The sequence below is a fragment of the Seriola aureovittata genome, chromosome 3 (assembly GCF_021018895.1).
Source record: "Seriola aureovittata isolate HTS-2021-v1 ecotype China chromosome 3, ASM2101889v1, whole genome shotgun sequence".
Classification (NCBI taxonomy): Eukaryota; Metazoa; Chordata; class Actinopteri; order Carangiformes; family Carangidae; genus Seriola; species Seriola aureovittata.
The window spans coordinates 1082225-1103897 of NC_079366.1; the positions used below are offsets into that span (position 1 = coordinate 1082225).

At 40.9% G+C, this 21673-nt stretch overlaps 1 protein-coding gene and 1 long non-coding RNA gene across 2 annotated transcripts; one reads left to right on the forward strand and one right to left on the reverse strand.

The window, feature by feature from the left end:
- Nucleotides 1–383: 383 nt before the first annotated feature.
- Nucleotides 384–21364, forward strand: LOC130166126 (adipose secreted signaling protein). The gene is made up of 6 exons (XM_056371479.1): nt 384–724; nt 8962–9042; nt 10345–10478; nt 11257–11410; nt 15152–15274; nt 16940–21364. Exons 2-6 carry the CDS (start codon nt 9024–9026, stop codon nt 17041–17043), a joined length of 534 nt encoding a protein of 177 aa, XP_056227454.1. The 5' UTR covers nt 384–724; nt 8962–9023; the 3' UTR covers nt 17044–21364.
- LOC130166130 (uncharacterized) lies at nt 6322–7446 on the reverse strand. The gene is made up of 3 exons (XR_008827105.1): nt 7338–7446; nt 6635–6704; nt 6322–6544 (listed from the first exon to the last, which is right to left on the reverse strand). It is a non-coding gene; the product is annotated as an uncharacterized LOC130166130 (long non-coding RNA).
- Nucleotides 21365–21673: the final 309 nt, after the last annotated feature.

Sequence of the window (21673 nt, forward strand, 5' to 3'; positions counted from 1 at the left end):
AAGAGTCTTAGATCTGCCAATATCGAAATAAACAGTCAGCCAATCAGAAGATGGGAGACTTGGAGCCTCTCTTCTGATTGGCTGACTGTTTTCTGAGTGATCCAATAAAAATATATCAGATTTCCGGTAAGCGCTCAGAGAAACCAAATCCTCCAAGGTTGGATAGTAGGTAGATGGGTGGGGCTTGGTGACTGCTTTGTTGTGACATCACAACATCACCAGCTGACGGCTGGTTTTAAGGCTCAGTTTCTGAAGGTTGTGTGCATTTCTCCGTGGACTGAGGCTTTGATACTTTCACAGTATTAATATAGAAGCTAGAGCTGATCTATAATCAAACAACACATGGACATCTGCCTTTAGACTGGATGTACCTTTAATTTCAGGAACAGAAATGAAGTCAAACGCTTTTTTGAAATCTACAAAACAAGGAAAGATGATGTTGTTCATTAGTCAGCGTGTGGAGGGTGTAGACGTGATTCTGCAGCCGCCTGCAAGACTTCCTCGGAGAATAAGTCAACGTCAAGGAAATCTCTCTGTCTCTGTCTCTCTCTTTCCGTGGACGCGGACGCCACACGCCCGCGCACACCAGCCTCCTCTCTCCGTGTCCGTGCAGCGCGGGAGCATTTTGCCATCGCGTGTCAAGGACAGGACAGATGCCAGTGTCTCAGAGAGGAACAACAACAACATGTCTGATGGACGGAGGGAGACGCACCTGCACTGAGCGGTACGTGTCTGTTCTTCCTGTCTGCAGGATTCCAACTCACTGGGCGTGTATCTGTGTTTTGACCGGTACAGTTTCCATTCATTTGTCCATACAGGCCTCACTCTGTGTTTCACACCGTTGTGTGATCACGCTTTCATTGCAGTGGCTAAAGATGGTGCGTTCACGAGCTCTACCAGACAGGTGATGTCTGCTCCCCTCACTTCAAGGAGCGACACTCATCTAGGCAGGGGTGTTGTCTTCTTCTCTCAGCTCACTCCTCTATGAGATATCGTCCTGTTTGTGTCTCCTTTCATCACAGTGTCTCCAAAAATCACATATTCAGTTTTCTATCTATCTATCTATCTATCTATCTATCTATCTATCTATCTATCTATCTATCTATCTATCTATCTATCTATCTACATGTATATCCTATATGATATAAAACTAAAATGACAAAGCATTAAAAGCATTTAAGTATGCAAATCTTTGACGTTTACGAATCCCTCTGTTATCTATTGAAGCCCAGCATTTGAAGTTGGTTTGGGCCGATATTCATTAATATAGAATATTAATATTCAATATTTCCCCACCATATGCAATATTTTTCACATTAAATTGTTTTCTATGCAGTGAGTGATCGAAATTGGAGTGTCATGGGGGGGGGGGGGGGGCTGTATATTATGATTATGGTATATTATTATTATAGTGAAAAGGAGAGAGGCTATGGTATTTTCAATAATAATAAAGACAACAACAACAATGATGTTCCTACGAAGTGAGTGAGTGTGGATGAGAGGGTCCTGGTAACGTTGTCATTATGGTGGTAAGTGTTGTGGGTGTACGGTAGTCCTGTTGATAAATGGTCCAGAGCCTTTGAAACGAATGTGTGTGGAATGAGATTTGTTGATGTGGTAGATGATGCCACGGGGAGGAGGACAGGTTGTAGGGCTGCTCGGTTATGGCAAAAGTCATAATATAATAAGAAAATAGTAAAGATTGAATTTAAGAAGAAAAAGAACAATGAGCTGGATAATTGGCAGTTTCATCGTTAACCCATGTTTGTGTGTGTGTGTGTGTGTGTGTGTGTGTGTGTGGTGTGTGTGTGTGTGTGTGTGTGTGTGTGTGTGTGTGTGTGTGTCCCACGGTGCTCTGACAGGGTCAGAGAGAGAGATGCAGATAAACTTCTGCGTAGGGAAAAGCGAAAATGTCCATTAGACGAATGTGTTCATCAGAAACGGAGGTAGTGAATGTGAAAGTGAACTTTCATGTTGCAACAACAAATAAGAAATCTATTTTCCTAATTCCTTCAGTACCGAGAGCGGAACGGATAATGTTGGATGGTTTTTGTAGGGAGGCTGAAATTTGTTGTGGAACCGAACCGCCCACAATAATCGATTTCTCTCGTTTATCTTGTTTTTATAATCGTTGAGGCCAAAATCGTAATCGAGCATAAAATTCGATTAATTGCACAGCCCTAACAGGTTGTCTCTGTTTTTTCAGTATAGAAGTTTTGTCTTTGTTAAGGTGACCAATCTGGGTTGTGTGTAGTTCAGTGGCAGTTCAACAGATGGGAGATGTTGAGACTGAGAGTGTGGTCTCTGTCCAAAGAGGTGGAATTACTGCCTGTTTTTATTAGAGGTCTGTCAATTTTGGAGAATGTTTTTTGAGTTTAAATTCTGAAATGTGCCGTGGTTTGAATATCAGCTGAAATATAACATTTACTTAAAATATTTTGAACTCAACAGCCAATCAAACTGCACCTCTCCTTCCTTTCCGTGCTTGTTATGTGTTGATTGGCTGGAGCAGTCTATGGTTTGGTCTCTTTTTTCCATTCACAGATCCAGGACCATGGATGAACTGAATTTAATAATATAATTGTATTATTGTATTTTATGTTTAAGGTATAAGCGATGCTGCTGATTTGTCACAGACTGAGGATCAATGTACAGTGAGCACAGCAGTGAAATGAGGGTCAGACTGTGCACAACGGAAAATATTCATAATCATTATATAATTCAATAGTATCAAACATTGGCCCAGGCTTAATATGCTTCACACACATTTTCTGTCCACTTACCACAGTTCCAAGATTTCACCAGTTCAGTATCAGACTCAATGTGAAATATTGACCAGATAACCTCAACTAAAACCAAAAGCTGTATCTGTTCCAAAGATCGCCTCCTCCTGGCTGCATCCTAACATCTGTCCAGGAAGTCTGTCTCCCATGTGTGCATCGTGAATTGAGGAGAAGGACGCACATTTCTCTCCTTGTAGGTGTTCAGGTACTTTGTCTGAAGCACACTGAAGCGTCTGAAGCCTTTATCTTCTCCACAGTGCCAGTACTGTGTTTGTGGAGATATATATTGTTTGTTTTTTATATTTACCTTCTTTTTCAGGTGAGTATCACTGAGAGTGAAGCTGTCTTTTTTGTCATCAAATGTTTTTGTTTTCTATTTTAACAAAAAAGGTCATGGACATAATGACGTGCAGCCAGTAAATTGAACATTGGTACATTTCTGTAGCTTCTTATCTGGACCTCTAAAAGAACATTTCTGTAGGGGTACGTGCTCTAGCCACCGAGGCACCTCCAGAATTGCTCCCTTATGAGGTACAGTTGGTGCTATGTGCATTTTGTACCTTTTTATGAGGCAAAAACATTAACAATTAATGACCAAAATTTGTTTTACATGACAATTATTTTACACCTTTAAACAAAATCAACATTTTATATGTAAACTGATCCATTTTCAGTGTTATTTGTTCCAGCACATGAGAAAAAGCAGCTATTCAACATTAAGTTGAAGCATAAGACCGGAGGAGCCATTCACTTATCACTGATTACAACCAAGAGAAATTTCATTTTGGTTTCAGACACAAAACAGGAACAAAGTTCAGTAAAAGTACATTTACAAAACACAAATTCATGACTCGCATACTGTATTACATTCACTTCATTCAGTGTTTTATCACTGGCTTTGTGAGCCTGCCGCATGACCCTACAACATTATTAAAACCATTAGAACAATGTAAAGACTAGCTGGGGCACTCCCATGTCATGTGAAGAAATGTGTCTTAACCCTAATTTAGATAGATTGTTTAGATACATTGAGTGATGACCCATCATAATACAAAAATCAGTTCCTAATAAAACATTCACAAACATTAAAGGGGACATATTATGCAAAATGCACTTTTCCATGGTTTTCTATCAGTAATATGTGTCCCCGGCCTGTCTACAAACCCCCAAACATGAGAAAAGTCCATCCTCTCCGTCTTTTGCTTGCTCCACCTTTCAGAAAATGTGTGCTCACACAGGCCAATTGGAGATTTTCCCTTGATGTCGTCATGAAGGGAAATAACACCTCCCCCAGGTGGGTGACACTCCCCGAGCTAGGTGTGTGTTCCTCTGAATCCGCCTTGCAGCCGCTATCGTTTATTCCCTCGCATCACGGCTCCGGTAAAACTATGTCGAAGGTACGAGCGAAGCACGCTCGTTGCTCAGTTGTTGACTGTACAAACCAACACAGAAGTTTTTTACCCCCTACGCCTGAGGATCTGAAGACCGAGTGGATTTGTTTTATTTTATTTTTGATGGACACTTCAGGAGTTGTACCAGGCCATTTGACGTCGGACTGCTTTCTCAACGAGGGCCAGTACAATGCAGGATTATAAAGCACGGATCAGCACCGACTGTCCGAGACCCAACTTCAAACCTGGGAGCTGTAAGTTTCACCATTTTATGTTGCTTTACTGTATGTACATGAGAGCCTCTTGCGTGTGTTGTTAGCATGGCAGCTTATGTGGCTAACGTTTTGCCTCGTCCACACAGCCAGGTATTGCTGGGTACAGATTGTATGCAATTCTTCTGCCTGGTATCGCTGTGTGACGTTGATTAGAGCCACCCTGCTAACTTTATCACACTTGAAAGGCGTTGTAGCTGTCTGTAAAGTCAAGCCGGTAAAATTCAGGCTAAACATAGGCTTTGCAGCGATTAGCATAGGTGTCTGGGCTTGTTTAATAGTGCTGTGAAAGTTAGTATTGAGAGTCATGCCTTATGATGTCCGTTTTAACGTTTATATCATGTTTACAGATACAGTGCCTGTAGGAAATATCTAGATAAGCGCAGAGTTACAGGGAATATGTGAAAGGGGATAGTCTATAATACACATTTTTTGCATTTTGCACATATAGTGAGCTATTTGCAGCATTTACAAGCTATTGACAACCCAGTTTACACATAATTGAGTTCATTTGTTGTTATCATTTTTGCACTGCTTGCAGCTGTTGCCATAACTACACATTTGAGGAGTTGTTGGTGTAATCTCTGTTTCCTCTGTTCAGACCAGCACATCAAGTGCATCTATACAGCTTCCTGCAACAAGGGATGTTGCATGCCAGACTGACCCACTGCAGGCACACAGTTATCCTTGAGGACTCTTCAGCCTCACATCAGAAGTACAGGTCTGTAGCCATCTGAAGTGCATCTACTCTTGATAAACCTAACAGTCATTTATCAGTCTTGGAATGCTGTGCAGGTAAATGAAGCTGTGGTTACTTAGAACTTGTGAGAGTGTGTAGGCTAAGGTTTCTGTCAATATTAACATCTTTGATTTTCTCTTTACTGTACCTCCAGACTCTACCTGGCTGCCATGTCCTACAATGAAAATGCTGACCGACCACAAGCCCAAACAAAAGAAGGTGAACCACTGTTCAAGTTCCAATTTCCAAAGGCCATGAAGGGAGAATGCAGAGCTAAACCAGTTAAGACTGAGCCGACATTCTATAAGTGTTATATTATTTTATTTTTCAACCAAAAAATGTTTTGTACACATTGTATTAAGTATTGCACGTATAATGTTATGACAGTTCCACCAACAACAAAATACAGTAAAGAAAATGTCAGGAGGTAGTTAGAAACAGACTTTCAGTCATTGTTTTGTAAAAAAAAAAAAAAAAAGTGAAAAATGTAACAAAATCTTTTGTGTTTTATCAAACAGGGAATGTGGTGGACCTCATATTTGAAAAAGTCTTTTTTGACTTGGGACCATACACAGAAGCTGCTTTGGCCATCCCCATCCCAGAGGACCTCACTGCACAGTTCGAGCGGCCTGAGAAGGAGGAGGTCATATCCAGCTCTGTGTCCCGGTTCTATCATGGGGCAGTCTAAAACTCACGTACTGTCCTGTGGTGTCAGGAAACATGGCATGGATGTGTAGGACCACACAGGCTGGAATGACGACCCAGATTCTGTGACCATGGAAGCCCCAGCACCAGCTCACAAAGCTCCTATAGGCTAGATACCTGTACCGACTAAAACAACTGGACAGGGCATTTAGTCTTGCAAACATATATCTATGTTGTGTCTCACAATTTGTTTTTATGGATCCAGTGAATCCTACAGTTTTTTTATTATCACTGATTATAACTGCCTCATTTGATATAAATAAATGCTTGATTGTTACTAAAGAAATAACTCCTGAATTCATATATTATATGCGCACTATCTGCTGATAGAAGAACTTTACAAATCAAAGAGCAGCTAAACTAATTTATTTGAGTGTGTGTTACTCCATTTGTGGTGTGTTATTACCATTGTAAAATGATGTGCACTGAAGTAAAACAAGACTGCCTAACATCTTTTATTTAGATTGAAACTATGTTTTTACAAAGAAGCAAAACGTACTGGTGTATTCCTCTCAACCGTAAAGTACCGTAGTCAGTGCGGTACATGTTGCAGGCATTCTGGAGGGAGAACACATTGAGGCAGAGCGGCTCCAACCCAGGACGGTCTACCATACATGGTAAATCTTCCTTGATCTCCCACAGCCGTCTGGTAACCTACAGTGAATTACAAATGGTAAATGCTATGGTTTATTATAAATGTAATCAAAACAAATTAGTGATTAGTTTGTCCAGTGAGAATGCTACCTGTGGTATCTCCTAGCAGCAGATGTTCTCAGCTTCTGTGGGCATGGTTGCACAGTTTCCACAGGAGCACCTATCCAAAATATAGAGAAAAATGGTAACATTCACCAAAATATAAAGCTTATGAAATTCAAACACAGACAGACAGTGGAGCTAAGGTGGGTAAGAAGTAAGCTTGGCTACATATCAAGTGCATATAACATAGGTAATTTATAACATGTCACTTATTGCATATAATGTGGAGCTTGACAACAGTGTAGTGTAGAAAACTGCACAGTTTAGTCTTTTACTAAAGATTACTGTTGCTGTCAGACATGTTTATGCTGATTTACAGCTTTCATTGTAATGCACAAAATAAATTTACTACATAAAGGAAGATGTCATGATGAGCATCTGCTCAGAACATGGAGAAAAATGATTTACTTTGTCAGCATCTATTAAAATATCTGACTAGTCTTGACATTGAACACCTGTAGCAGTCCACATACAACAAACATTTTCAGACTGTAAAAGTATATCTAAGGAGGCATGACAGATAACTACATTACACAATTCACAATAGCGCTTATTTACCAAAAGAGTTCCCAGTAATGACGAGACAGTAACAGTTAGCATTAGCTACCTAGCTACATGTTAGTAACTGTGTGCCAGCACTCATCAACAAACTCAAAATGTAATGTCAAAATACACAAAATTGGTTACCAACCATTCAGAAACGTCCTGCTGCAGTTGTAGAGTTTGAACTTCTTCAGCAGCCTCTCCCTCTGGGTCAGATTCTGGATTACATCACCGTAAACATTAGAGCATGGTGCCAGAAGCCCAAGCCGCATCCCCTTCCGAAGAGGGGCGTGGTCAGGCACAGCTCATTTGCATTTAAAGCTACAGACACAGAAACAGCCTGTTCTGAACAAGGCTGGGGTTTACAGGCCTGCTGAAATATAGGATCGGAGTGGATTTTTTCGCAAGAAGCTTCAAAGACATGTTTTGGGGACCTCTGAGACTTATTCAAACTTGTTGAAAAGGAGGATAATATTTCCCCTTTAAGATTTAAAAGCGTATTTCTAAACTTTTCCAGAGTTTTCTGGGAGTCAATATTTAAAGTGTGTTGAACATGGTGTGATCCAGTCCTGAGAGCAGGTCTGATGTGCACCCACACTGAGATCTATCAGTGATGTGAAGTGATTTGGTCATTTGTTTAAGAGTGTTGATCTCGTCTCACAGAGAGAGAGGACCAGCCGACCTTTTCATACAGAGTGCAGTGATGGGGGTTGTAGGCAGCCCCAGTGATCAATCTGATGGAGGCTGCATTAAGTATTGGTAGAGGGTGGACACCACACCCCTTGCGATGTGTGGGCAGCAGATGCTGCCAAGGCGCACTGTGCACTATAGTAGTTATAGATCAAACAGAAGGATGAGCCTGGTGGATTGAAGCTGTTGCTAATGTCCTGAAAAGATTGTAATCCATCTATGTCAAAGATGCCCTCATGCTTCCACTGAGGAAAAATAAACAGATCAATGCTGTCTCACACACACACACACACACACACACACACACACACACACACAAACACACACACACACACACACACACACACAAGCTGCTCAGTACAACCACAGTCCAGGATCAGTTACACAAAGACTTTGACTGTGGCTTAGATAGAACAAACCGTCAGACTTCAGATAGACGTATAAATTCACATGTTGCACAAAGCACTTTAGTCCTTGACTACTTTAAGCAGGACTTTGGTACAATGAATTCTGGGAAAATTAAGACTTTTTTAAATAAAAAGAGGAAAAAAAAGGCAAACTGCGGAGTGGCTGCAGTCTCTAAAAACTCTTTCTTTTCTCTTTGCTCTCTCCATAACAATGTTAGTAAACCACAAATTATGAGCCATGTTTTCCTGTTTTTTGTTTTTGGGTGATACTGGTCAGCGCAGGTATCATTGATTGTTACCATGGTAACATTGGTCTTAGGCCTGAGTTAGCCTGGTGGTAAGGTGTCTAATGTCTTTTGCTTAAAATTAGTCAGTCTTTATTCTAGTGAAAGAGTCTGACAACATCAGACTGATCTGTGAATAAAATGAAGACTGGACCAACACTACAGACCAGTCTGAAATATCTGTGTGAAACTTGCCCCAGGTCAGTTGTCCCGGCGTTTCCTCTGCTGAGGACAGAAGGAAAGTATAGGACAGAGAAAGACATGAAGGGAGTGTGTGAGATCAGCACAGTATCGAGGTCCAGCTGGGTTTTGTGACATCAGTAAACCCACCTGTTATTTACCTGAGTGAACTATGTCACATGATGGTGCTGTCTCTCTCTGTCTCACTCAGGAGGTCAGTGATGACATCACCTGGATATTGTCTGACACTTCCCAGTTCCTAACCACATTACCATGGCAACAGGAAGAAAAGGTAAGATTGATGCTGCTTGTGTGTTCATGTGTGTCTGTGTGTGTGAGTGCTGCTGTTGACTGGCGTACAGTTAGTGTGTGTGTGGCTGTAACCAGCAGGGGGCAGTGTGCCTCACACAGTCAGAGAACTGGGCTGAGAAAGTCTGTATTTTCTGCTGAACGTTCAAACTGAGTGAAACAGTCTGAAGTATCTGAGCAGCATCATGATCACAGCTGAGGAAAGGAGCTTCACTGCTTCCTATCTTATCTCCTTTAGCAGAGGAAACACTAGAGTTACCTTCATGAAAGGAAAAAAGTCCCACAATTCCTTGCTGCAGCAACATTAAAAGTGACGCACCATCGTAGTTTCACTACAGCAGAGCCACATTAATGTAGAATCAAGGGCAGCTGTTTTATGTTTGATGGAAATCGCTGAAGCCCAAATCCATAAATATAGATTTATTCTCTTTAAATCCAGTTAGGAGTCATAATGAAGAACAAGCAGATCATCCTTATCATCATCATCATCATCATCATAAGAATGTATTCATAAATGTTAACAAATGTATAAAGTCAAAACTCTATACAGCCTACTTATGTTTGAATATAATACATTCTGGTCCATACTCACTTATTTTTATTTAATTATTATTTTAACATTAACTTTTTGTTTTTGTGGTTAAAGGAGGATTTATCGTCCATGTGTTATAAATAAAATTGACTTAAAAAAAAAAAAAAAAGAAAGATCCCAGTGTAAATTGAGTCAGATTCTTTTCGGTGTAGGAACAGCGCTTAGGAAAGGAGATTATTTTGAGTTTTCGACCAGCTCCCATCATGGCTGCCGCTTTTATACTTCAGCTCATTTCACTGTGTCTGGAAACTTCCTATGAAAAAAACACTTTTCCATCGCAGCCTGGATTCCTGGTTCAGGTTGGTCAGCTTCTCCCAGATTCCTTCAGGGTCTGTCTCCCCCTTTCCAGAACAAACAGTGATGTTGTTATAGCTAGTACTACTACTACAGTCCACTGCTTACAATGTATTCTCAGCTCACTCATCATGTTTTGAAATTCAACATGTCACAGTGAGTGGGGGAGAAAATTCAAGGAATCCTCAAGCCCTATAACAAAACCTACCTTCAACATAACACTGTGCTTTTTCACAGTGAGATTTGTCCACTAATTGGTTGTAGTTGAATAATTACAGTGGTGTCATCCAGGAAGTAGGGAGTAGTTCACTTGCTGTCCAGATATTTCTGTTGACTCACATCAGCTTTACAGGGATTTACAAAACATGATTTAAAGCTTTTATTTCTCTCCATCACCAGGCTCCACCTCCAAGGGTGGGGTGCATTTCCCTGACGACAACGAGCCCCCTGGCTCTCCGACGCGGAGAGATGATCAGTCAAACCTCTCTACTCTCATTGCTATCCCAGAAAAGGACGGCAGCTACTTGGTCAAGGTGTGTCATGTGTGTGTGCTCCTCTGTGGCCCATGATATTCATGCTCTCGTTTGCACATGATTTAGTCCTATTCACAGAAAATGAGGGGTGTCACCAGGATGATAAGATACACTGGTCTATCTCAGGGGTAAAATAAAATAATAATTTAAAATAATAAAACTGAGACTGCTGCTGGGCGTCCACAATTTTCTCTATTTCTTTTTATTTGGTGAAGCAAGATAAAGACAAAGAAAGCGATAACATAACATAATGTAACATGATGGCATTCACTACTACAGAGAGCAACTTTAGATTTAGATATATGACTTACATATATTTGGATTTGAGAGGGACAGAGAAATGGGGAAAGAAAAACAACAACAAAAATATGTTGAATTATGTATTCCTTTATCTATTTATTTATTTTCAAAACGTATTTTCACGATTTCAAAACAGTAGCCATGAGTAGTTGGACTGGGATAAAAATTCAGCCCTGGGTTTTGGTTGAATAGTGCCAATTTAAAGATTACCAGGAGAAGAAGAAGGAACATCACCTTCAGACCATGTGGTGATGTCCAGCTTGGCCAGACTTCACTCAATAAAACTTTTTTTTGTCTTTTGTGCTTACGGCGTTTGTGTCGGAGTCGGTGTTGTGTTCAGAGCCTTTTGTTTGTTGATGTTAGCGGACTCCATTTCTAAGCTAACATTAGCTGCTGTTGATGATTGAGATGATTCACCTGTGACAGTAACACTAGCTCTCTTTTTCCCTTAACACCCCCCCCCCCCCCACCCCCACAGGCTGGTTTCCTGAAGAGCCACCACTGTTATGAGATTGTGTTCAGTGTTCCAGATGTACCCACAGTGGGTAAAGACCTCTCCTGTCTTCCTTCCTCTTCTCCGACTCGGAGACCCCCCAGCCTCCGGGTCCATCGTATTAACTCCACACTGGAGGGTAAGTCCAGACCTCAGTGCAGGAAAAGCAAAGTCATTATTTGATTAGTTCAAGTTTTTTGATGTGTTGCGTGAGATACTCATGAATAGTCGGTACATCACCCACAGTAGATTCTGTTCAGCACTTCCATAACTGGATGAGTGCCCGCTAAAGGCTGAGGGGTCACTAAAATGAAAATGGTTTATTCCTTTGGAATCATTAATGTGCTCAGTATTCACATTTTGAGGCATTTGAGTTGCCTCATGTTTGGGGACGGGGGTGGTAGTTGGGTTTACAATAGCATTTGGGGGAAAAAATCCATTATAGTAGACATCTATCTGATAATGTTGTAACCAAGTTTGAGGAAAATGAAGTAAAGATTTCCATTGTTTTTTACTTCAATGCCATGTGTCCTTCAGAGGAGGAGAGCAATCTCAACTTTACACCCACACAAGTCGAGGATGTTGTTGATAGTGTTGCAGCCTCACTGTGTCTAACACCAGACACTACAGCCTCAATGAAAAAGGATGTAGTGAATCAGAGGAGTCTCCAAGGTACAATTCACAAACGCATCATGAAAGCTAGAAAGGAGGTGGTGCTTTACCAATCTGGAAGAATGTCACCTTCTGCCTGGAAATAAAGTCTAATAACATGTAAAACTAGAATCACCTCCTCATGGTTGTATCCCTCCGCCACTCAGACTAGATTCAGGTTACATCCCTGTTTATCCAGAGTCATAAAATATGAACCATTGGTGTGAAATCTTGAGTGTCACAGGACCTGTCTAGTCTCATCCTGATGGTGGCGACCAAGATGGCGCTAGTGTGTGTGGCTTGCCATCTGTCGCTGTCAACCCTGCTTGTGCTTGTACTGTTTCTGTCACTTGTCTCTGAAAATGTCAACTCTGTACTGGTTGAGAAGCTGGATCTCCAGCTTTCTGCTGAAAATTTGGTGAAGTTTGATCACGGTGGACAGAAAACTTGGTGTCCCCAGCCCTTAGCAGGAACATCAGCTCACCTGTACCGTGCTCCGGCTCCACCTTCCTGAAGGAAGCATGACAGATTAAGCTGAAAGTCTGTTTGGCGCTCCCTTCTTAGGCTTTTCGGGCTGAACATTGCCTCTTTGCTTCTTGGCGCTCTTTGGATCCTATTGACACCTTGCTGGTACCTGTGGTCGGCTTAGTTGAGGAGCCGCCCCCCCCCCCCCCATCTCCACAGATGAGGGGTGAATCTTCGGAACCTGCGGCCACTGGGTTAGGCTCCCTGGAGGCCCCGGCTCCTACCGGGATAGCCCTGGTAAATGCTAGATCGCTAGAAAACACAACTTTTATTCTAAATGATTTCTTCACCTCCCGTGGATTGATTTCCTCTGTGTGACTGAAACTTGGCTGAGAGTTGGTGAGTCCAGCGCTTTCTCTGAACTGGTGCAGTGTTTTCTGATCATATGCCTGTCCTATTTGAGATCTCTCTGCCCAGTCATACGGTTAGACCCTGTGCTCCTGCTCGGCGCTGTCGTGTGTTTAACTGCTTTCAGTAATAACTTTGAAATTAACCCGGGGTCCCCCATGTGCTCTGATAAGCTGCAGTTCGACCAACTTTTCTTCAGGAACTAAAAGGTTCCTGTGGCCCATTGTTGTTGTTGTCCACCGCGGCCTAAAGTCCCTGTACCCATTTAAAAAGAAAACATATTGCAAGGTGGAATCTATTTGTTCTATTTCATTTTGAATCTTGCATTTAGCCCTTTTTACACAGAGAAAACTTTTCAGTGAAATGGACATGGATTTTTTCTTTTTGCAGTTCTGGGAGCTGCAGTGGGGGCCCTCATCAGTGCACAGTTAACAGAGGCTATACCCTCAGGCTCAACCCAGGGTCATTCACCAGAGACCCCACCTTGGAATCTCAGCCTTTGTTCCTTGTTCACTTATGTGTTTTTTGTTCTTACTTGTTCAGGGATTAGATCAGTTAAGTTTTATTTCATTAACTTTAAGAACACATTGATCAGTAATTACACATAGCTAGTGGCAAAGTAAAATTCCTTTCCTTTAAAGTCAATGGGCTGTTGAACTCAGTGAAACGTAGTAAGATTTTATCCAAAATGAAGAAAGAACAAGCTCATGTAGTGACAGTTTACAGGAAACTCAGTTAAAGAGAATGGGCTTCACTAATCTGTTTTTTTCCTCATACAAATCGGGACACAGGAGAAGAGTTGCCATTCTTATTTCAAACAAACTACATTTTGAAAAAGTATTTGAATTGGGAGATAAGGAGGGCAGATATATCTTGTTGAGGGAAATATAGATGGGAATTTAGTTACTCTATTGAATATATACGCACCTCCAGGAAGTGATATTAGCCTCTTCCAGAAAATCACTAACATCATGGTAACAGAATGTGAGGGCTTTCTAGTATGTGGTGGGGATTTAAACACTACTTATCTAGTAGGAAAACCCATGATTCAAAATCACTATATAAGAAAGTTTACCTACTTTTTGAAGATGTTGGTCTAATTGACATACGGTGAGACATTTTCTCTAACGGGAGGGATTACACCTTCTACTCTGCTCCTCATTCTGTATACACAAGAATAGATTACTTTGTAACATTTAGAAAAGACAAAGATAAGATAAATACTTGTGGAATTGGGACAATAGATATAAGTGACCATGCACCTATGTATTTATCTGTGGATTTTAATTTACAACCAAAGAATACTACATGGAAGCTAAATTCAAGTCTATTGAATGATCCACACTTAAAGGAACAGATTAAAAAAAGAAATTAGTCTCTATTTAGAACGACAATGGAGAGGTCTCACCTCTAAAGGCTGTATTAAGAGGGAAAATTATAGCAATATCCTCATATAAGAAAACAGCAAGGAATAAAGCATTACAGGAATTAGGAACAAGCTAAAGGAATTAGAGAAAGAACATAAATTAAACATGACACAGGATACATTACAGGAAATAAAGAAAATTAGGAATGAAATTAATAGTTTAGCTACACAAGAAATTAAGAAAAATGTAATGTTCCTTAAACAGAGACACTATGAAAGTGGATCTAAATTTCTGAAAGTTTAAGCGTGGAAATTAAAAAAAAAAAAAATACAATCCATAGAATTAGGGATCCAAGAACAAAAGTGATAAAAAATAAACTTAGTGAAATCCAAGAAGCTTTTGAAGTTTTTTTTTAATTTTTTTATAAAACTCTATATTCAACAGTTCCTGGTGGAAGTGAAAGTTACCCACCTTTAATGAAGAACAAAATAGAAAGATGACTACTGACATAACTGAAAGTGAATTAAAAACTGCAATTAGTAGGTTCAAACTGAATAAATCACCAGGATTAGATGGTTACACAGAAGAGTGGTATAAAGAATTTAAAAAACTCCCCACATTGAACTGAGCAATAAAAAAGGCACAGCTGGACAGAGGCAATAATCTCAAACACATATTTTAACCTGCAGACTCTAATACTCAACTACAGACTCATATCAAACCTCCCCTGTATTTCTACAATCCTTGAAAAAGCTGCTGCAAACGAGTTCTGAATTATTTGCATAGTAATGATTTGTTGAAGATTTCAGCGCAGAAACAGATCTGGTTAAAGTTACCAGTGATCTCCTCACGGCCTCAGACAACTGACTCGTTCCACTGGGCTGGTTTCAATCATATTTAACAGTTAGTTTACAGTTTGTTTAATGCAGTATCCATCCGGAGTCTGGACTATGTCTGTGGAAACTGATGGAACCCCCCCCCCCCTTCAGGAGTAAAGGTCACATGTGAGTACAGGACTCACCAGGAGGGAGTTCTGCAGGAGGAGATCACGCTGGTGACCAGAGGGAGGAGGGACAGCAGTCTGAAGATCAGACTCCAGGCCAGAGTCATTGGTAGGTGTGAGCAGACACACACACTCAAACTGGACCAGTGTTCATACTGATTCTGGGTTAGGAGCACAGAGCCCACACCCACATAAGCTTGCCTGAATAATTTCACAGATAGAAAAAATACAACAACAACAAAAATATTTTCTACTCTACTTTCATTTTATTTATGACTCTACAGTGTTTTGCCATGACTGTCACTGGGGTGTTGGAGGAAGCACTGAAGAATTTTCTTAATGTCACTGTAGGAAAAACACAGGTGTGAATGATAAAATTAATGATGGCTGAATTCCATTTAGCTGCTTCAGTTTCTGGGTTGTGGTATTGTTCATATTGGCTCACTGTCATGGCTGACTGGGAATTTGAATACAACAGAGCCATTGTTAACGTTATCAGTGACACCTGTGCTTTTCCTGCTATTACGAGTCAAGACATTTATTTTAGCTAAAGGCTTGTGTGATTGTATATTAGTCATCAGGTCGGACTCGACCTGAGAAAACTGAATTGCACAGTGTGGCCAACAGCAGGCAGGAGAGGAAACTGCGTGATAAGTGTTGGAAGCAGCTCAGCAGCATCTCTACTTTTCCTCTGTCTATGATATTTTGAAAAGAATCTATTGAAACAAGAATATAAATAATCAATATTTCCCCAGTGAGAGGTCAGTCACACCTCCCTTTTAAACAGCCTGGACGTTGGTATCATAATTCTGAGGAGGAATGGATATGAAATATTGCTGAAGACAACTCATATAGAATTATTCCTTCAGTGAGGCCGGGGCTCAAGTGCTCAGCTCTGACACAAATATAGGTTTCAAACTGAAACTTTAGTGAAGTCCCTCACCCATGAGTTGCTTTGGATAAAGTATGTTGAAGGAGTAATTGTAAATTAAGTCACACAGAAGGAATATTCGCAGTAGAAATGACGGGAGCTGTGGTCATTAAGGACGAAGACGAACAAGTGGGAGGGAGACTAAATACAGGAGACAATGAGACACAGCTGCAGCACATTCGGGATGGGCAGATAATCGCACAAGGGCAGGAAGTGGAGGAAGTTAGTGTGTTCAAAATAAAGCAGGACATGCGTGAACTAATAAAACATGACCTGGGAAATGGAGCGAGACGTAACAGTGTTAGAGAATGTCCCATAACAGGGGGATAGTCCTTCTTGCTGATTTTCAATTTTAAAAATAAAGACAGGACCTCAGTAAATCCAGTGGAATACACAATCAGCCTTCCTCCTTTAAATGCATTTGCAACGAGGAGAGAGGTGCACCTTGCAAACACTACTCCAGCCTGTCTGATAAATACAGAACATGTGCTGTGCCTGAAAAACATGCAAACATGCTCCATGCTGCTTCGTCTCTGTGACAGGATAACAGAATAATAACAGAAGAACTGTGTGGATTGTGCTCTGTAGGTGCAGTACAGTTGGAAAAATGTAGCTGCTAGAGTTACTCATCCCCATTTACACCAGAGCAACAATACTCGTGCTCGACATTACACTAAGAGGTGAAGACACTAAACCAACATACAAAACCTACAACAAACAAACCAAAACAAAGAGATGAAGATTTATGTCAAGACTGTTTTTTCTTTGGTAAGTGGTCATGGAACACCATGTGTCAACAGCTGATTAACTCACAATGTGATTCTCTCTTTGTCTTCTGTGCAGATCCACATCATGGAACTCCCATGCTGCTGGAGGGGGTGAGGTGCCTGAGCACCCAGAGAGACGGCCACACGAAGCACAGCAGCAGTGATCGTAAGAGGATATGATGAAGAGATACACACGGTATCAATGTATATATCTTCAAGGGTGCTCAGGACTCAGTGATAGAACAGAAACACCAAAAGGTGTTCCCCAAGTTAGAAACAGCTTTGGGAGATTATGGGTCTGTGATGCTTTGTTTTGCTTTTGTAGAACTCCAAAATATTTGTTAGAAAATAACAAATAGTGTAATTAAAGTGGGATGTGTTTCAAAAATTGCCTGATAATGAGGCTTTTTGTAAAAAAAAAAAAAAAAGGAAAAAGAAAAAAAAGAGCTTAAAGGGGACCTATTATGCTTCTCTGAGTTTTCTCTTTCTTGTATTGTGTTATATAGGTTTTTGTGCATGTAAATGGCCTACAGAGTCACAAAGACAATCAATATGTGTCTTGTTGCGGCCCACCTGCAAGCTGGACACAAAGGCTTGGCACACCCCCACACAAGGTGCAGCACATAACTACTTATAATGAAGAGTTGTCCTTCGTTCTGTACTACTTCACTTTTCCACAGTTCTCCACTGCTCCAAACATTACAGTGTGAGCCCAGCACCTCAAGGAGGACTGCTTCAGAAACCACGCCCAGCTGGACACCATAAATGTTGGATCTTCAGTTGTCTATTCATTTATTGGCTATCATAAATTAAAAAAATATTGATATTAAAAATATTGATATTAAATAATATCTTTAATAGTCCTCAGGGGCACCAGCCTAAACTAATACACCAATATTGTTTCAGTCTCAAATTATTATTAATATTATTATATTATTATTAAAAACACATATCACACACATATCTAATCTAGTATATACAGGTGTGTGTGTGTGTGTGTGTGTGTATGTGTGTTAGCTGCATGCAAGTTCTAGAACTTTGATGTACTACAGGTATGTGTGTGAACATACAAGTACCTGATTAACTGTATGACTGACCACAACCTAAGCAAACATTACAACAACAAGACATCATCAACAAGTACATTTACAAAGTTAAGACTTCTGCTGCTTAGCTATGCTGTGCTGTGCTATGCTGTGCTGGGAAAGGTTAGGCCCAGTCAGTTAACGTTACCCAGTCCTTGGAACAAGCAAAGAGGTCCTTTCCAGTGTTGGTGTAAAGTCCAGTGAGTTGGGAGGTTTCCTGGTGGAGTAAAGTCCTGTCTGGCTGTGTTGCTTTGCGGTTATCTCCTTTGTTCTCCTCACAGAGTTAGCTGTTCCATGCTAACTCTGCTATGACTCCTGTTGCTTGGAAAATCAGCTGGCCTTGTGTCGTAGCTGCTGATTCTGAAGAGAACTTGGTTCACTCACAGTTAATCCGAAGCAGGTCGCTGCTGTTGAGGAGAAGAGTATTTGCAGGCTGCTGGTAGCAGGCCGGCGAGAGAGCTGGTTTCTCAGGTAGCAGAGCTGACCTGGGCTGGGGCCTTGTTGCCCTTTGAAGAGCCGAGAGGACAGAGCAGGAGCTGCTCTCCAGAGCAAGCCAAGAAAAGAAGAGAGAAGAAGAGAGAAGGAGATCCGGTTTTGTTTGGTGACACCCTGGGGGGTCACATGTCACACACTGACCAACACTGACTGGTCAGTGAGGTCCCTGGGGGAGGGGTCATCCCCAGGTGTGAACAGTGAGGAACTGAGGAACTATGGGGAAGTGAGTTCCTTTGTCTGTGGAGCAAAGAAACATCTGGTCTCTTGAATGAGTCCCAACACACTTAATGTGTTCAAACAGGGGACTCAGACTCACAGCCTGTCAGTCTGCATTGTTATTGTAGATCTGTGATGTTTAACCGTGTTACCAGCGTAGCATAGATATAAATGCTTAAACGTTTGTCAGTGTTGACATGCTGTACCTCATTAGCTCGGATAAATTATCCACAATTTAACTGCTCAGTTTTTTTTCAGTAACTATGCGCACTAAAGTTTACTCCCCACCGGTCACTGTCTGTCTGTTGCTCTATTATTCATATTCCCTCTAAAGGGTTTCTCATAAAAATATTCCAAGTTATGAATATTGTCATCCAAAGTCTTTGCAGGGTGTCGAGCATCTTGATTCCAGTGCTCTCCATATTTCTGCGTCTTCCCTCACTGCTTGACAGTGGGTATGCTGTTTTCTGCTCCAGTCCAGCTTGTGAAGGTGGATCGGATCTGTCATCTTCTGGTTCAGGATCGGACTCTTGTGCTAACCTATAAGGCAGAATGAAGCTGCCACAACCATTGACACGTGGAACGTGTCATTGCCATGGTAGTTGCCGTCAAGCAACTTAAAGGCTTAAAGAGCCCTGAGCTCTAACAGAGCGTTTCAGACAGAGGGTGAAGAGAGCACAGTATAAAATGTACAGAAGAAGAGAAATAATGTCTTTTTAGAACATTAAAGCATGTGAAGCATGATGAACACTAAGAATGGCCATAATAGGTCCTCTTTAAATAACACCAGGCTGCATCTCTAAGCAGCTTTTTGACAAATATACACAGTTTACACAGCCAGTGTACACCTTTTGTAGGAGAGGTACACTAAACCAGCCTACACAGTACACTTGTACACATACACATAGACACACAAACATCCTTGTTTTACTATATTCATGGAGGCCCATTCCCCAGTCACTTACCCTGATCTTAATCAGCACAACTGAATGCCTAACCCTAAATCCGGGAACAGCCATATAATCCTACAATACAGTGCTACAATCATGGATGTCTGTGGCTGACTGAGTGAGTGATCATAGTTCCACCATTGGTCAGCCGAATGCTGCGTGACTGAGTTGAAGTTTCTCCATCGGCTGTTGCTCTTTTCAAATGATCTGGTACAAACAGTTTCTATCAGGGGCGTTCACAGTCTATTAATCATATTCTGTTTTGGTTTTAAAAAAAGTATTTATCTGCCTTAATCACCTGCGTTGTTGACGTCTTCTTCATGTGAATTATGACATGAGCAAATGAGTTGTCTTAAATGTACTGCTTATGCTGTAACAGAGCCTGTGCATGATGTCTATGTCACAAAGTGTAGCCAAATCAGCTGTCCTGACCTAATAAATAAGACAGGTGAGATGAATGATAGAGGTAACAGAAATGTGTCAAATATATATATATATATATATATATTTTTTTTTTTTCTTTTTTGTTTTTGTTTTTGTTTTTACTGTACTGTATTTATTATATTACAATAATTTATGACAGGAATAGACCAGGTATTTTTGCTATATTGTCTGATTTTGTTTTTATTTCTATCACATCTTTTCTTCTACTGAAGTTAGCATGCTAGCCAGCTAGGTACAGCCGGACTGGTTCCATCTCAGAGTCACTGTAGCGTCCAGTCTGCCCTGAGGAAGTAGTGCTGAACAGAGGCCGTATTGTAATCTCTTGTATTGTAAATGCAACGATGGCTGAAGCTCTTGGTAAGTAAACAGATGCCAATGCTAATGTTGACTGTGTAGCAATAGAAACTCTTTCAAATAGCTCCATGAAACCAGAACATGTAAATGGCATTTTTTATAGGTGGTATTATAGTACCACCTACTGGATGTTAAGTGGTAATACATCCTCTTTGTGTGGTCCTGACATGGATGGTCCTGACCAGTAGCCAACTGAAGCCTGTTGTCAGCTAACACGATGGTTTTCAGGCAGGCAGTTAGAAGTTAGCTCATTGGTGGATGATCATGAATTTTAGTTGGTGGATAACAAACAGTATGATGTGTTTAAACACTATTCACCAATAAGGTTACTTGAGACCTGTGTAGCAGACACTGTCCAGTCAATCCGCGAAGCTAATGTTATAGCTCAAGCAGCTAAAGGGCAGAGCGTATCATTACAGTTTCAGTGTCAGTAATAGATGTGACAGCAGTTGGACAGGAAGTTAGTATCACAAGTGTTGAAAATTGATATGTTTGAAAAATGTTAAATAATGTCAGGTGCACCACTACCACATTAGCAGGATACTACTACATTAGCAGTATACCTACTTATTTTGTTCAATACGACGCAGACTTTTTCTTAAATTTTAAATCACAGTGAAAAAAAAGAAAAAACCACATACATAATTTGATAGTTTTCTCAAATCATTCAGCTGCAGTGACAGTTTGGCAAAGCTGAGTTGAGGCAACTCAGCTTCATGATACAGTAACACCTATTACTCAACATGAATGTGTACTGTAAGTGCTGGATTGGAGCTTTAACGCCTGTCATCTATTAAAGACACATCAATGACTAAACATGAGGATTGTGAATACATTTCCTGTTCATTTAAGCGTTGTTGATTGTTGATTGTGACGTGCCACCATCCAGTGTGTGTCCCTTTGCAGTTAACCCTCTGTCTGTTTACCTGAGAGTAAATAAAGTATCCTCTGAACACACTTTTCTGTTTTATTGAATTTATATGATTGCACTCACAACTGAGGTTACATTTGTAAGTGAACCAGCTTTCACTGAAGTAAGATTGTTACAAAATGGAACCTGGAGGGAATAAAGTAAAAAAAAATGGTCTGAAGGGCCTGGAAGCAATGGTGTTGGAGTAGCAGCCGTAGCGAGGTCCAGATTGAGGATAGACGAGGGCCTTAGGTTCAGGGTAGAGGGGAGGCTTCTGGATGCCTGGTCCTACAACACTACCCTGGCAGGCCTGGTCTGGGTATTTCCATACGGGGCTGGACACCATTGCTCCCAAG